Here is a 14,197-nt window from a genome sequence, read left to right on the forward strand (position 1 = left end):
GAATTAAAAGTCGATAAATTTTTTAAGAAAATGGAAAAATTAAAAAATAAGTTATTTGAAATATTAGTTTATTTATTATTAAATTATTTTATTATTTACTTTGATAGTCTATGGAAGTTTACATATATTTAAATAGATATTTAAATTTAATATATAATAAATACATATTTAAATTCAATTAAAAGAATGTTTCATATTCTTTAAAAAAATACTAATAATGGCTACTTTGCCAAACACAATTGGCCCCGCCCTGATATTAAAATGAATCATAAATCACTTTAAAGGTATTTTTGAAAATATCTGATATAACAATTTTCACCTTTTTACTTCATCATTCGGCTGTGATGTCATTGAAAATATGAAAAAGTGGCTGCTGTTTTCAAGCTCAGCTTCTGTCTATGAGCAATATCAGAAAAAAAAGATAAAATTTCATTTTATGTAATCATCGGTAGGTTGTCCAAACTTTTGTTTACTTCTATGTGCTGTTGATTTGTTAAAACATTCTTGTTGTCCATTACATCAGATCCGCAGGTATTTTTTCGACTTCTTTTATGAGCTTGAAGATTCGAAACACATGAAAATCTAGCACCACAAGCTGAACAAAAGTGGCGTTTATATCCCGTGTGTATAGAACGATGTGTAATTAAAGATTCGCGGTAAGCAAATGCTTTAACACAAAACTAAAAAGGATGTAATTTTACTTAATCTCAAAATATTCATTCTTTTAATGTCATTAATACCGACCTCACATTTAAATGGCCGCTCGCCACTGTGACCTCGTTCATGAACTTTAACTTCACCGCGCGTTCTGAATGCTTTTCCACAATAACTAGAAGAAAACTTTGTAAGTTATTCTAAACCCATAGATAAACAAGTATAAACTTTAATATATACAAATGATAATTGTGATTTAAAAATATATTTAAAATCAGCTGTTAGATTGAAAATATGAATATATATATATATATATATATATATATATATATATATATATAAACAAAATCTAGTAATCGGGCATAACATCAATAAAAAACAAATTTCTTTCAAAAATTTATTTTAAACCATACGTTTCGGCTATAATCCTAGCCTTCATTCAGTGGAACTAAAAATAAAATTAAAAACTTAAACAATTGAATTGGAGTGAAAAGAAAAAATAAAATAGTAAATAGTTATTCTTAGTGTTAAATTGGAAAATTTTAATAATCCATGGTATCAAGATATGGTAATGCACTACACTATGTATTATAAACATTAAACTTGTAATTACACAATATTTTCACAAAATACTAATTTAAAAAATCGCAATTTGATAGTGTGTTGTTCAAAGGCTGGTTGAAGATGTAATGGAGAAAGGACTTTTTTAAAAAATATAATTTTACCAAGATTCTACACATGTGTGGAACAAATTGTGAATCCTTTGCGCGTCGTTTTTATTGTTTTGTAAGAAATTTGGAAATACTATCTAAATAAAGGAGATTAGATCGATTATATATGATTATATGGACAAAATGATCATACTTGTTTACTTGAAATAATTCTGTACGTCTAAAATTTTTCATATTTATAAAGATTATCCTAAAAAGCACATTGATACAAACTAAAAAGGTCATTCATTGTTAACTCACCGACATAGCTGTTGTAGTTTGTCTCCACCAATAGCATGGACAGTCATATGTGATCGAAGCGATGCAGCAGACGAATATATATGTTTGCATTTTGGACAAGTGTGTATTTTATTAGAACTTGAAAGAGTATTACTTTTAACATTTAAATCTGCATTATGGCTATGAGAATCTTCATGTTCTATAAGAGCACGTTTTGATGGCTGTCTTTTGCCTGAAATTTAAATATATTATTTTTGAAAAAATTTAATAAAACTATGAAAATTTTTATACCGTATCTCTTAGATTTTAAAGAGTCATATTTTGAAATTTAGATAGTATAAGAATTATGCAAAAAAAAGAAAATAATGATTATAATTCAAAATAATCTAAATCAGCTAACCGCAAACAGAACAAACATATTTATATTTCTTCTTGGGAATAGGTTCATCACTATGCTCTCGTTTAATATGTAACGCCAATAACTCAGGCCTTTTGAATAATTTAGCACAAGGTGTGCAAGCCAATTTATCCTTATGTTCTGCATACTGATGTTGCAAACAAGAATTAGTGTCATGGAAGAAACGTGGGCAGCAAGCACAGCGAACTAATAATAAACCATCAGGACCTGAAATTTTGTTTTGTTAAATTATTTGTTTACTGTTAAAAATAATAGTTAGTCCTTGTAATAAGTTTGCTTATATAACAATATTACCTATAAATAATAAATGGGTTGAACTTTGTGATATCTGATTTGCACAAAATTCGTTTTACATGTTCCATAAAGTATTCAAGTAATTTCATAAATTATTTCAATACTTTGTTCAAAATTATACAATTAAATTAAAGATATAATATAATAGTTATGATAAATTTTATACTTTTTTTCATTGGTTATATTGGTTACCAAGTAATTTTTTAATGTTTACCATGCATTTCTTCATGTTTTATAAGAATTGATTTGTTTAAATATTTTTTGAAACAAAATTTACAGCTGTATGCACTTTTATTTTGTTTATTTTTCATTTCCCTTTCTTTCTTGTTCTCTGTTAATGTACCCATGACACCACCTGCAATATCAAACAATGATATTATCAACAAAGTAAAATTTGAGTTTTGTACCATACCATGAGATTTTTCATGTTTTTCTAAGGCAGATAAATAAGCATATTCTTTTAAACAAAGCTTGCATGAAAATAATGGTCTTTCCAGTCTTCCATTTATACTTTCTGTGGGAGAAAATAAATCAGTTGGCAAATCTATAACATCACTCTTCTCATTCCTTTCGACTAACTCAGGATCTGAGAGATTATTGCTATCATAGTTGTTGGGATCTTCAATACCTATTCATAATTAATATAAGAAAGTTACAATTTCATTAAAGCATGTATACAAAAAATTTAAAACTAAATTTGTATCATTGATAGCATGAAATAATAAACATAAATTGCTGACTGATGATGTTAATGATTTGAAATTATCTAAATTTAATGGCTTTACATATGTACAATCAACTTTGATGATAATTTAAATCACATTACAATTTTCATTATGACATATACACATTTGTTTACAATATTTACAAAATAATTCATTTACCATTATCATCCAAAACATCAATTCCATCATTGCCATCTGATTGCACTGTAGTATGAGTTTCAATTTTAATATCATTTATCATAACTGAATCATTTAATTTATCCTCAATTACAGTTTGATCCAGAGTAACTTGTAATTTATTTAAGCTATGCTTTTTATCTTCTTGATTATATTGGGAATCCCCAGAATAGGATTTTATACTATAATCATTATTTCCTTCAAAAATATTTTCAGTCTTTATTTCAATGTCATTGTTAAGATAATTAAGTTGTGGATTATTATGTGACAAACCAACAGTCTTTTGTATAGGTTCAAAAGATTCAATTGATTTTTGATTCTTCACATTAATTTCCGTTTTCAAATCTTGTTTAAGATCTGATTCAATATTAATATTTATTTTTCTTTTCGGTCTTCGGTTCCTGATACCTAAGTAATGAATAAAAAATATCAGTAAGATTAAAAATATTAATATTACATTGGCAAATCTTACAGTACTTAATAATCAAAAGTTTTGTAAAAAAAATTATATACTTTTGTATATTATTATATTTTGTCAAATTTCACATTAACAACAAACATCAATATTAAAACTGAGTTAATACAGTTTCTAAAATTTACTTCAAATAATAGTTCGAAACCAACACAAACTGTATAAATGAACAAATTAAATAGAAAAACTCTTACGTTTAGCACTAGGTCTAGGTGCGACTTTAACACTTTCTGTGCAATATTGCGGAAGACCGCAAGTATTTAAACGAGTTCTTCTATGTTTAATCAAATTTCCTATACAAGAAAATCTGGCACCGCAAGCCAAACACAAATATGGCTTAATACCAGTATGCACTGATGAATGAGTTACTAAAGACTCTCTATATGCAAATGATTTTTCACAAACCTAAAAAAATAAATAATTAAAAAAAATTCTTATGTGTTATGGACTTTAAATTATATTGCAATTTCAAATTAAAAATATTTGCAACCTCTTAATTCTCTCTATCATATAATTTTATTATTTTTTAGTATTTATCATGATAACTAAGCAAACTCATAAATATAACAAATAAATAATAAATAATTTGTAGAAATTGTTTTTAACCTGTTTGGTTCTGTTTTAGATACATTTACAAACAGAAAGCAGTGAAATGGTTTCAATTTGATAAACAAAGGTTGCCAAGAACTTTACACAAGACTTATTTTCAATTGTTAAAATTTTATAATTAAAATAAAACAGTTAATTCCATCCTGTTAAGTAGAAATTTGTTAGCATTGTTAATTTTTGTATTAGTTTACTCAAATTTTTAAAATTCAAATTTATATTCTGTAGTTTTGTAATTTTAAGTATTATATAAATTTTATAAATTCTTAATTAAAATATAAAATAAAATTAATACAAAAAATGGTTTTTATATTTACAGCAAATTCTATTAAATTTTTAAGTAACATCTAAGACACCTACACGTTAATTTAGTAATTTAGAAACGTAACAAAAACGAAACCATTACGTTTTCGCGCAATTTGGAAACGTAACAAAAACGAAATTGTTACGTTTTCGTGTAACGTAACAGGCCGTTACGTTTTTGAGGCGGAAATAGAAACGTCTGTGTGCCTCCTAGGTTACGTAACCGCTATGTTTGACGTAACATCTGTTACGTTATATTAACGTTTTAATTACGTTTTGTGGTTCACTGGGTAGAAATACAATAGCTAAGTATTTTGGCTCACAGTCAGAGCATTTTATTTCTAGAGCTTGGATTTATTATTATATTCTGTTTTTATTTTAATTATCATATCAATTACTGTTTTAAGAAATATTTAAAGAAAAATCAAACTGTGTACTGACATATGAAACTATGGCTAAATAAATTATATTATTACATCATCAACTATCATGTAACAAAGCAATATAAGAGATTTCACAGTTGTGTGCACAATATATTTATATCTTTATCTTTTCATTTATTTAAATCATTACATCACATATCTTAAGCCGATAAAAATTAGTTTGGATTTTGAAACAAATTTGACAAATTTAACTGTCAACGAAATTTCACTAAAGATCTCAAAGTTTAATTCTGATATTCTTTTTCTTATTTTGAGTGTATTTCATACATACCTCACATGAAAAAGGCTTTTCACCAGTGTGACTACGTTCATGAACTTTCAACTGTCCTTTTGATAAAAAGCTGCTACCACAATAATTACATAAATGCTTTTTCTCACCTATATGTATTAGTTGATGAGCTCTCAAAGAGCTTTTAGTCATAAACTTTGAATTGCAATTATTGCATGACCATTGCCTTAGAGTTCCACATCTAGATTCTACATGATATCTGGTAAATTAAAAATATTGCAGTTTATAATTAATATAAGTATTGCCTTTGGATCTTGAAACAACAACAACTGTAGCATAGCTAATGTAATATTACTTAAAATATAAGTAATATTACTTAAGTTTCATTTATAAGCCTATTTTTTACATAGTTTGTTGTTGCTGCAAGATACACATATACTTCTTTTTATAAAAAATATAATTTAATTATTTTTATACTTAAGCTGTACGTTAGTCTTAAACTGTTGTCCACATTCACTGCAAACTGAATAAATTCTGTCGCGACCATCATGTTCCTTATTTATATGTGCATAAAATTCTTCCTCTTTTTTAAATTTTAGATTGCATAACTGACAGTTATTGATCTATGTCAAATACTATTTTAATAATACTGATAAGATATATCTTATTCATTAAGACAAATCATTTAATATTACATTATGTATTGCTTCCTTGTGTATTTTTCTTTCAGCATCAGAACAAAATTTTTTTCCACATTGTTTGCAAATGAAACCTCCTTCACCCTTGTGTCTTTGTACATGTCTTTCTAATCCAGTTGCATAACGAAATGATTGTTTGCAAATCTGTAATAACATTATATATTATACGCAATACTAAGAAAGTTTTTTTGTTGTGATTGAAATGTGTTCAATTTCATTAGAAGCTGAGATTAAAACAATTACGATATTATCTAGGAATAAACATTTAAAAATCATTTTAGAATAACAATAAAATATTTAATTATATAATGAAAATAGTACAGTAAACATAAAACTTTAATATATATCTTTTACCATGCAATCATGCATTCCACTTATGTTTTTCTTCGCTTTGGCATTTTCGTTCTTTGAACAATGTTTTTCATGCTTTGACAATGAGCCAGAACTTAAATAATCTTTATAACAAAATTGACACTTCGATTTGCTGTATTTGCGAAATTTTGCCCCATGTTCTGTCGATGAATTTGACTCACTGGATGAATATTCATCACATTCAGATAATATTTTTAGAAGTCCATCATGCACTTTAGAATTATTTTCCATACTATTAGCACAATATTTTGTAAACAAGTGCTCAGGCACTTACAATGTGCACTTGTTAGAATTATAAACAAAAATATTTAAAAAATATCAGATAGTGAAATAATTATTCTATAAATATAGAAAAATAAAAAGAAAAAAACAGTAAATTTTCACTATACACACTATTATTGCATATTATTGACATTTGTAATGTTTATATAAAATGGCTCCCATATTTTGATAGTGTGTTGACAAATGTAGGGCCAGTGCTCGGAAACCTTTTCACCGCTTCGCTTTTATAAGAAAAGAGAATGCTTATATCATACTATCAAACACAAATGTGCATTTTAATATCATTATTATTAATTGCAGAAAGATTCTGCTTTATTATGGTTCACGAGGATAGGGTTTATTTAAGTCAATTTTTTTTTCTATTGATAAGGAGATGTGCTGATTAGTTTTTGGCAAAGGCAGGTCCAGCAGTTATGGAGATAAAGAGCAAAGAGTGCAGAAAATACAAATCGAGTTTCCAATCCAATTTGAATGATCTAAAAAATATTCAATGTGTCGTCATAATTCTACCCTGTTAGAACTTTTATTTTTTATCAAACCCTGATCGGTTTCAATACCGAAATTTTGTATATCTTATTCTACCCTGTTGTAACTTTTATTTTTTATCAAACCCTGATCGGTTTCAATACCGAAATTTTGTATATCTCATTCTACCCTGTTGTAACTTTTATTTTTGATCGATTTAGATACCGAAATTTTGTATATCTCATTCTACCCTGTTGTAACTTTTATTTTTTATCAAATCCTGATCGGTTTAGACACCGAAATTTTGTATATCTCATTCTACCCTATTGTAACTTTTATTTTTTATCACACCCTGAACAAAAAATTGTATATCTCATTCTACCCTGTTGCAACTTTTATTTTTTATCAAACCCTGATCGGTTTAGACACCGAAATTTTGTATATCTCATTCTACCCTGTTGTAACTTTTATTTTTTATCAAATCCTGATCGGTTTCAAGACCGAAATTTTGTATATCTCATTCTACCCTGTTGTAACTTTTAATTTTTATCACACCCTGATCGGTTTCAATACCGAAATTTTGTATATCTCATTCTACCCTGTTGTAACTTTTTTTTTTTATCAAACCCTGATCGGTTTAGATACCGAAATTTTGTATATCTTATTCTACCCTGTTGTAACTTTTAATTTTTATCACACCCTGTTCGGTTTAGATACCAAAATTTTGTATATCTCATTCTACCCTGTTGTAACTTTTATTTTTTATCACACCCTGAACAAAAAATTGTATATCTCATTCTACACTGTTATAACTTTTAATCTCTATCACACCCTGATCGGTTTAGGCACCGAAATTTTCGAGACTACCATCGAATTTTCGAGTTTTTAATTTGATTTCGTCGAGTCTACAAGTCTACAGCTCTTCAAGTTTTATTGGTTAAAAGTATAACAAAAGTTTTAATGGTAAAAGTATTACAAAAACAATAATAAATTGGCCACAAACAGCTATGTAAGGCGTCTAGAGTGCATGAGTAGGGATTTCTCTTTCAGCTCTATAAGTCTTTAGTACAAAAATAAATTGGCCACAAACAAAAACAGCTATGTAAGGCACTCTAGATCGCACAAGTAGGGCTTCCTCTGAAAGTTTTATCTCTTAATATTAACGTTTAGATAGAACGCAATTCAATCAAAGTTTGTATGGAAAGAGCATGGAAAAAAATTTGAAAATTTAAAAATAATGTTTTAGAAATAACTTAGCGACAAATGAATAAGCTTTATTCATTCATTTGTTCGCTAAATCACATCTAAAAAACATTTTTAAAATTTTTGAAAATTTTTCAAAGACATTTCGCCATACAAATCTTTGATTGAATTGCGCTCCAGCAAATCGCTGGAACTTCCCGTACTGAAAATTTATTTTTTTAAAAAATGTTCAACATTTTTTTAAAACTTAAAAATTAGGTTTTTGAGAATTTTGAAATTTTTGACAAAAAATTGATTTTTAAGAAAAGTGTGACTTTTTTATATCTGTGATATTTTGGAAATTTTGAACTTCCAAAATCCTGAACTCAACGTCAAGTAAATTTTTAGGTTCTTCTTTATTTCACTCAAATTTTACTCTTCCCGAAGAAGAAGTTTATGTTTTCGCCAAAAAATTCGATTTACTAATTTTACATTTTCTCGGCGTTTCTGGTTGTTTATATAAATGAGCAGAACTTACTTCTATATTTAAAAAAAAAACCCAATGTTAAAAATATGACCTCCAGTTGTGGTCAACCAAAGACTATATATAGGAGAACCACTTCTCATAGGCCTATAATATTTTAAGGTGTTCGGTTTCACTATCAGTCTCATGCAAAGTTTCATCAAAATCTCAGAAGAGTAAACATGAGATTCTCAATAAACTTACGTTTAGTACACGGCACAAATGTTTAATTTGTTTAATTATTTTCAAGGAACAGGGTAGAATATTCTTCTGATTCAGGCATTTTTCATTAAATCAAGATTAGTACTACAATGTAACTTTAAAATGTTTATTTATGTATGGCAATTTCCTTGTTGATATGCCGTTACGCATACACCGACAGATCTCTATTCACATATACGACGCCTAATTAGAATCGACCCGTATAGAAATGATTTAATCGAGAGCGAATGACGTAAAGTTCGGGCGTAACGGACTTCCGTTGCATTTGTACGGATTTACACCCTAGTCGCGCCTAAAGAAGTTTCACTTAAAAAATACGAATGTAAATAAAAACAAAACATTGAATCGGTCAGTACATCAGATCTGAGGAAGTAGGCTTTGCACGAGGCATTTGGTTTTTGTCACATAGACCTTGAAAAAGAATTTGAAGACAAATTATATAAAGAAGACAAAGCACATAAATATTATAGATAATAAAATAACTTCGTCTTTCAATATTCAAAGATAGTTTTTATTCAGTTTTATAAAATATACCCAAATGCCCACAGTATTTATGTTACATGAATAGGTCTTGTAGAGTATTAAAATATTGTAAAATCTATATTATATTAAATAATCTATATAATAAAAATACTATTTTTAATTTAACTCTATCATTCAATATATGAGCCGCTCAGTGCACACATCGACTAACTCCACTTTTTGAAAAAACTGAGATATTAGTGGGAAAGAACTTGGTATAATCATAACTTTTAGTTTTTATAATAACTTTCCGGAATAATAAAGATTAGCACCGTTAAATGGCAAATTTTTTTTGGCCATTGAATAATTTATTTCAGAAGCCATTTCGATTAACTCCATACTCTGTATAATGTAAATCGTTTCAGTAACGCTGTATCTGTTCTGGCCGTGCATCGACGCTTCTATATTTATATTTGAATTCATATTATCAGGGAAATTTTAAAAAACAATATACATTACATCATCGCGTTTCTCAACTTTTTGTTTTATGGAGTTAATCGATGTGTGCACTGAGCGGCTCATATATATATATATATATATATATATATATATATATATATATATATTATATATATATATATATATATATTAAAATGCATTACTTAAATTATGATAATTTTAATACAATTGATGTTTCAATCAAGCACGTCATAATATTTTTTCAACCCTTTTTTCGTGATTTTCCAAATTGGAAATCCCTTTTCCCATCATTCCCTTTTTTCGTCCTTTTTTCAAATATGCAAGAAAACATTCGTGGTATTAAGATCTTTAAAAGCACACATGCCTATTCATTCTGAAGAGCGTCCATATAATTGTGGAATATGTAATAAAGCATACACATTAAAAGGTAATTTGAAATGGCATATGCGGTCACATACTGAAGAAAAGACACTATAAATGTGAGACATGTAATAAGTACATAAAAAAATATAGTCTGATCAAACACAATAAGCGCTTTCATGAGCAGAACACAAAATAAATCAATTCCTCAAAGGGCTATTAATAAATACACTCTTACTCTATTTTGATTTAAACTTTTTGTTATATTTGTTTATCTTTAAGTTTTAAATTTTAAATCATTGCAAAATAACTATATTTGTATTCAATTTTCAGAATTATATTCAAATTGATCAATTTTTGATATGTTTTTTTATTTAGTTAGTAACATTGATAGTTGTTTTTTCCAAAATTAACTATTTATAAGTTGAATTTCACATTTTTCAAATGTGCTCCGGTTAGTTATGATTGAGAGAAAGTCAAATTTTTCTAACCAGAGAAAGACCAATGGTGTTAATTTATATAATAAATTAAGAACAGATAATTTCTTGAATTTCCACAAAAAGGTGGTTATGTTTTGAAGTTTTGAATCCAAATCACAATCAAAATAATTAGGAATATCTAAGAAACACCACCAACATTCTTATAAATTATGATCATCTTTCAAAACTTTTATACATATATGTTGTATTCATATTTTTGACCTCGAATATAAATTACAAGGTGAAGAAAAAGACAAGTTTTATCAGAATAATAGTAAACTTGAGCAAATTATCATACATTCAATCATACATTATGTGTAGCGAATCTTATTATTAAGAATTATGCAAATATAAAGCAACCTATAGTTGAAATGCATATAAGAGTCTAATAAGCCTCGACTCGATTTGTTTTTATTTCTCAACTAAGAATCTGTGCAACATTATTGAAATAGGTTAACAATTAGGAATAATTACCTCTTATGATATATCTCCTTGAATGAATTATCTTTAATTGTTGGAATATATTTTAATCATCTTTGAGTGAATTTAGTATCCATTTTAAAGTGCACTCTTCCATATCATCTCTATAATGTCCTGAATGAGTAGAATAATCCAAATATTTTCTTAAATCCTCCAATAACACCTAAACAATCATAATTTAATTATACATTTTGTGTAGTCATTCTCATTATTAAGAATTATGCAAAGATATAGAGAAACCTATAATTGTATTGCAAACGGAGTATAATTATCTCTTATGATATTTTTCCTGACTTAACAATAAATTCATAATAAATTTGAGGGGTAATCAAATATTATGCAAACATAGAGAACTCCATATAATTTTATTGCATATAAGAGTCTAATAAGCTTCTGTGCAACGTTATTCAATTAGGTTTAACATTCAAGAATAATTACCTATCATGATATTTTCCTGATTTAACGATAAATTCATAATAAATTTGAGGGGTAATCATAAATTATGCATATATAGAGAACTCGAGGATCCATATAATTTTATTGCATACAAGATTGTAACAAGCTTCGACTTGATTTTTGTTTGTTTTTCAATTGAAATTTTGTGCAACATTATTCAATTAGGTTAACAACCGAGTATAATTACCTCTTATGATATATCTCCTGATTTAACAATTAATTCATGAGATAATTATCTTTAATTGTTGGAATATATTTTAATTATTAAGTGAACTTAGTATCCATTTTAAAGTGTGCTCTTCCATGTCATCTCTATAATGGCCTGAATGAGTAGAATAATCCAAATATTTTCTTAAATCCTCCGTTTAGGTTTTAACCTAAACAATCATAATTTAATCATATATTTCTGTATAGCGAATCTTATTATTAAAAATTATGCAAAAATATAGAGAAGAACCTCTATAATTGTATTACAAAAAAGAGTTTAACACGTATTGAAAATTAGGTTTTTAAATTTAAAGTATAAATTTCTATACTATAGGTTTTATATAGGTTTATATTTATATTATATAGGTACTATAGATTTATATTTTTTGTACATATTAGAGATATGGGCTGGCTATTATGTATAGTTATCAAATGAATCAACAGATTTAAGAGAAGTAACCATAGAACTAGATCAACTAGAAGTAACCATTAAACATAAATTACCAATAAATCAATAAATATAAAGGATAATTACCTCTTATGATATTTCTCCTGATTTAATAAGGAAAGTAACTTTAAATGTTGGAATATATTTTATAGTGATAGTGTATTTATAACCAATTACTTAATATCTATTTTATTTGAATTTTAAGGTGTCGTCTTCCATGCTTGATATGACAAAGTTATTATATCCTGAATGAGTAGAATAATCCAAATATTTTCTTAAATCATACATTTCTGTATAGCGAATCTTATTATTATAAATTATGCAAAGATATAGAGAAGAACCTCTATTGAACACGTATTGAAAATTAGGTTTTTAAATTTAAAGTATAAATTTCTATACTATAGGTTTTATATAGGTTTATATTTATATTATATAGGTACTATAGATTTATATTTTTTCTAAAAATGGAGGTTGAACTGACTACTGACATGACATTTGACTGAAAAGATTTATGAAAAATATTTCAAATGCTTATATAAATATTATTAACACAATTTTTTAACAGTTAATACTTACATTTTAATCGGTATTTATTATATCCTAATGTACCTATTGAAATACCTGCGATTTTGATACAAACGAACAATGACGAACGATCCGAACGAACCATATGAGTTTATTTATCTTTGATGTTTTCCACACTTACTATTTTGGCTATCTTCACAGCTTTCAGATAAGATAAATTTAATTTTGACGTTTCAAACTGAAAGAATAACAAAAATTTTGTGGTTATATATTTATATAAACTCAAATTTGCAAAAAAATGTGTAGAATTTGATTTACAAAAGTTTTAAACAAACTTTTTGTGTCAGACATAATGTTTTTAATCAATTGTACTTAGTGTCATTGTGCGGTTTTAACGAATTTATTTCAAATTGTTTGTTATTATTTTGATCCTTTGAATTCATACAACTGGCCGTTGTAATGTTTAATTACCCAACGAATGTTTAATTACCCAGCGAATAGTGCTTAATTATTGTGCGTAATTATGTTTTAACTAGTTTTTTAATAAGTTTTGCCATAAAATTTGATTTTAATCCTAATAATTAATAAATTTGAGACCGGGGTTCCGATTACTCTCAGGGGCTCTTTCAGTCGCGGGAGCGACTACGCGAGTACCCTCCAACCTGCCTATATAAAGGGGTGCTAATTAGCGGGCGGCTCATTAGCGCGTCAGCTCTCGAACAGTAAACATCTCGCGCAGTGGTGCAGTGCAAGTGATCAAAGCGAATAGTAAATATTATTATTTTGAAACCAAGTAGTGTTTTTTAAGTGTGTTTCGGTATGCAGTATATACTTATAAAAGGTAAGAGCTTTTACTTTTCATTATTTTGTACAATTATTATGTTTTATTAGCACAACAATTGACGCCGTTTGGTACAGATATGTAAACAGTCTTTACACCTGTAAAAATGTCTTAGGCGTGCTTAATTGTTGAGTTATTATAAATTTACTACATATTATTCAATATTGTGGCACCTCTACTCAATATTTATTGAAATTTTTACGTTTTTTGCAATTTAAATTTTGTTGTTTTTAAAAAATTCAAGATGGCGGCCATAATATTATTGACAGTTATTAGCACAACAACTGGCGCCGTTTGGTACAGATATGCAAACAAATGTTTATGTCTGTAAAAATGTTTTGGGTGTGCTTAGTTGTTGAGTTATTATAAATTTACTACAAATTATTTAATATTATGGAAAATCCAAGATGTGGGCCATAAAATTTCTGACTGTTATTAGCACAA

General features: G+C 27.2%; 1 protein-coding gene across 4 annotated transcripts; it reads right to left on the reverse strand.

The window, feature by feature from the left end:
- Nucleotides 1-248: 248 nt before the first annotated feature.
- LOC113366616 (zinc finger protein 3-like) lies at nucleotides 249-13,038 on the reverse strand. 4 transcript variants are annotated; one of them, XM_026608251.1, is made up of 14 exons: nucleotides 12,964-13,038; nucleotides 11,920-12,109; nucleotides 11,271-11,439; nucleotides 5,967-6,113; nucleotides 5,760-5,894; nucleotides 5,314-5,530; nucleotides 3,885-4,095; nucleotides 3,201-3,626; nucleotides 2,729-2,944; nucleotides 2,531-2,671; nucleotides 2,005-2,229; nucleotides 1,626-1,836; nucleotides 745-829; nucleotides 249-680 (listed from the first exon to the last, which is right to left on the reverse strand). In XM_026608251.1, the coding sequence occupies exons 5-14, from the start codon at nucleotides 5,819-5,821 to the stop codon at nucleotides 435-437; spliced, it is 2,040 nt and encodes a 679-aa protein (XP_026464036.1). In that variant the 5' UTR covers nucleotides 5,822-5,894; nucleotides 5,967-6,113; nucleotides 11,271-11,439; nucleotides 11,920-12,109; nucleotides 12,964-13,038; the 3' UTR covers nucleotides 249-434. The 4 variants fall into 4 exon arrangements, with proteins under 4 accessions (XP_026464036.1, XP_026464037.1, XP_026464034.1 ...); XM_026608252.1 differs by having other exon boundaries at nucleotides 13,009-13,033; XM_026608249.1 differs by lacking the exons at nucleotides 11,271-11,439; nucleotides 11,920-12,109; nucleotides 12,964-13,038 and adding an exon at nucleotides 6,324-6,406 and having other exon boundaries at nucleotides 5,749-5,894.
- Between the last annotated feature and the right edge of the window lie 1,159 nt (nucleotides 13,039-14,197).

Source organism: Ctenocephalides felis, unplaced genomic scaffold, assembly GCF_003426905.1.
Source record: "Ctenocephalides felis isolate EL2017-DRISC unplaced genomic scaffold, ASM342690v1 CF-g0.4_SCAFFOLD_01170, whole genome shotgun sequence".
NCBI classification, from domain to species: Eukaryota; Metazoa; Arthropoda; class Insecta; order Siphonaptera; family Pulicidae; genus Ctenocephalides; species Ctenocephalides felis.

What these genes read in the sequence shown, in the direction of transcription:
- LOC113366616 (XM_026608249.1), bottom strand. An exon ending in ACAAGGAAGCAATACATAAT is followed by an intron (nt 5,895 to 5,966) that starts GTAATATTAAAT and finishes TATTTGACATAG; the next exon opens with ATCAATAACTGTCAGTTATG. An exon ending in TGATGTTTTGGATGATAATG is followed by an intron (nt 2,945 to 3,200) that starts GTAAATGAATTA and finishes AATTATGAATAG; the next exon opens with GTATTGAAGATCCCAACAAC.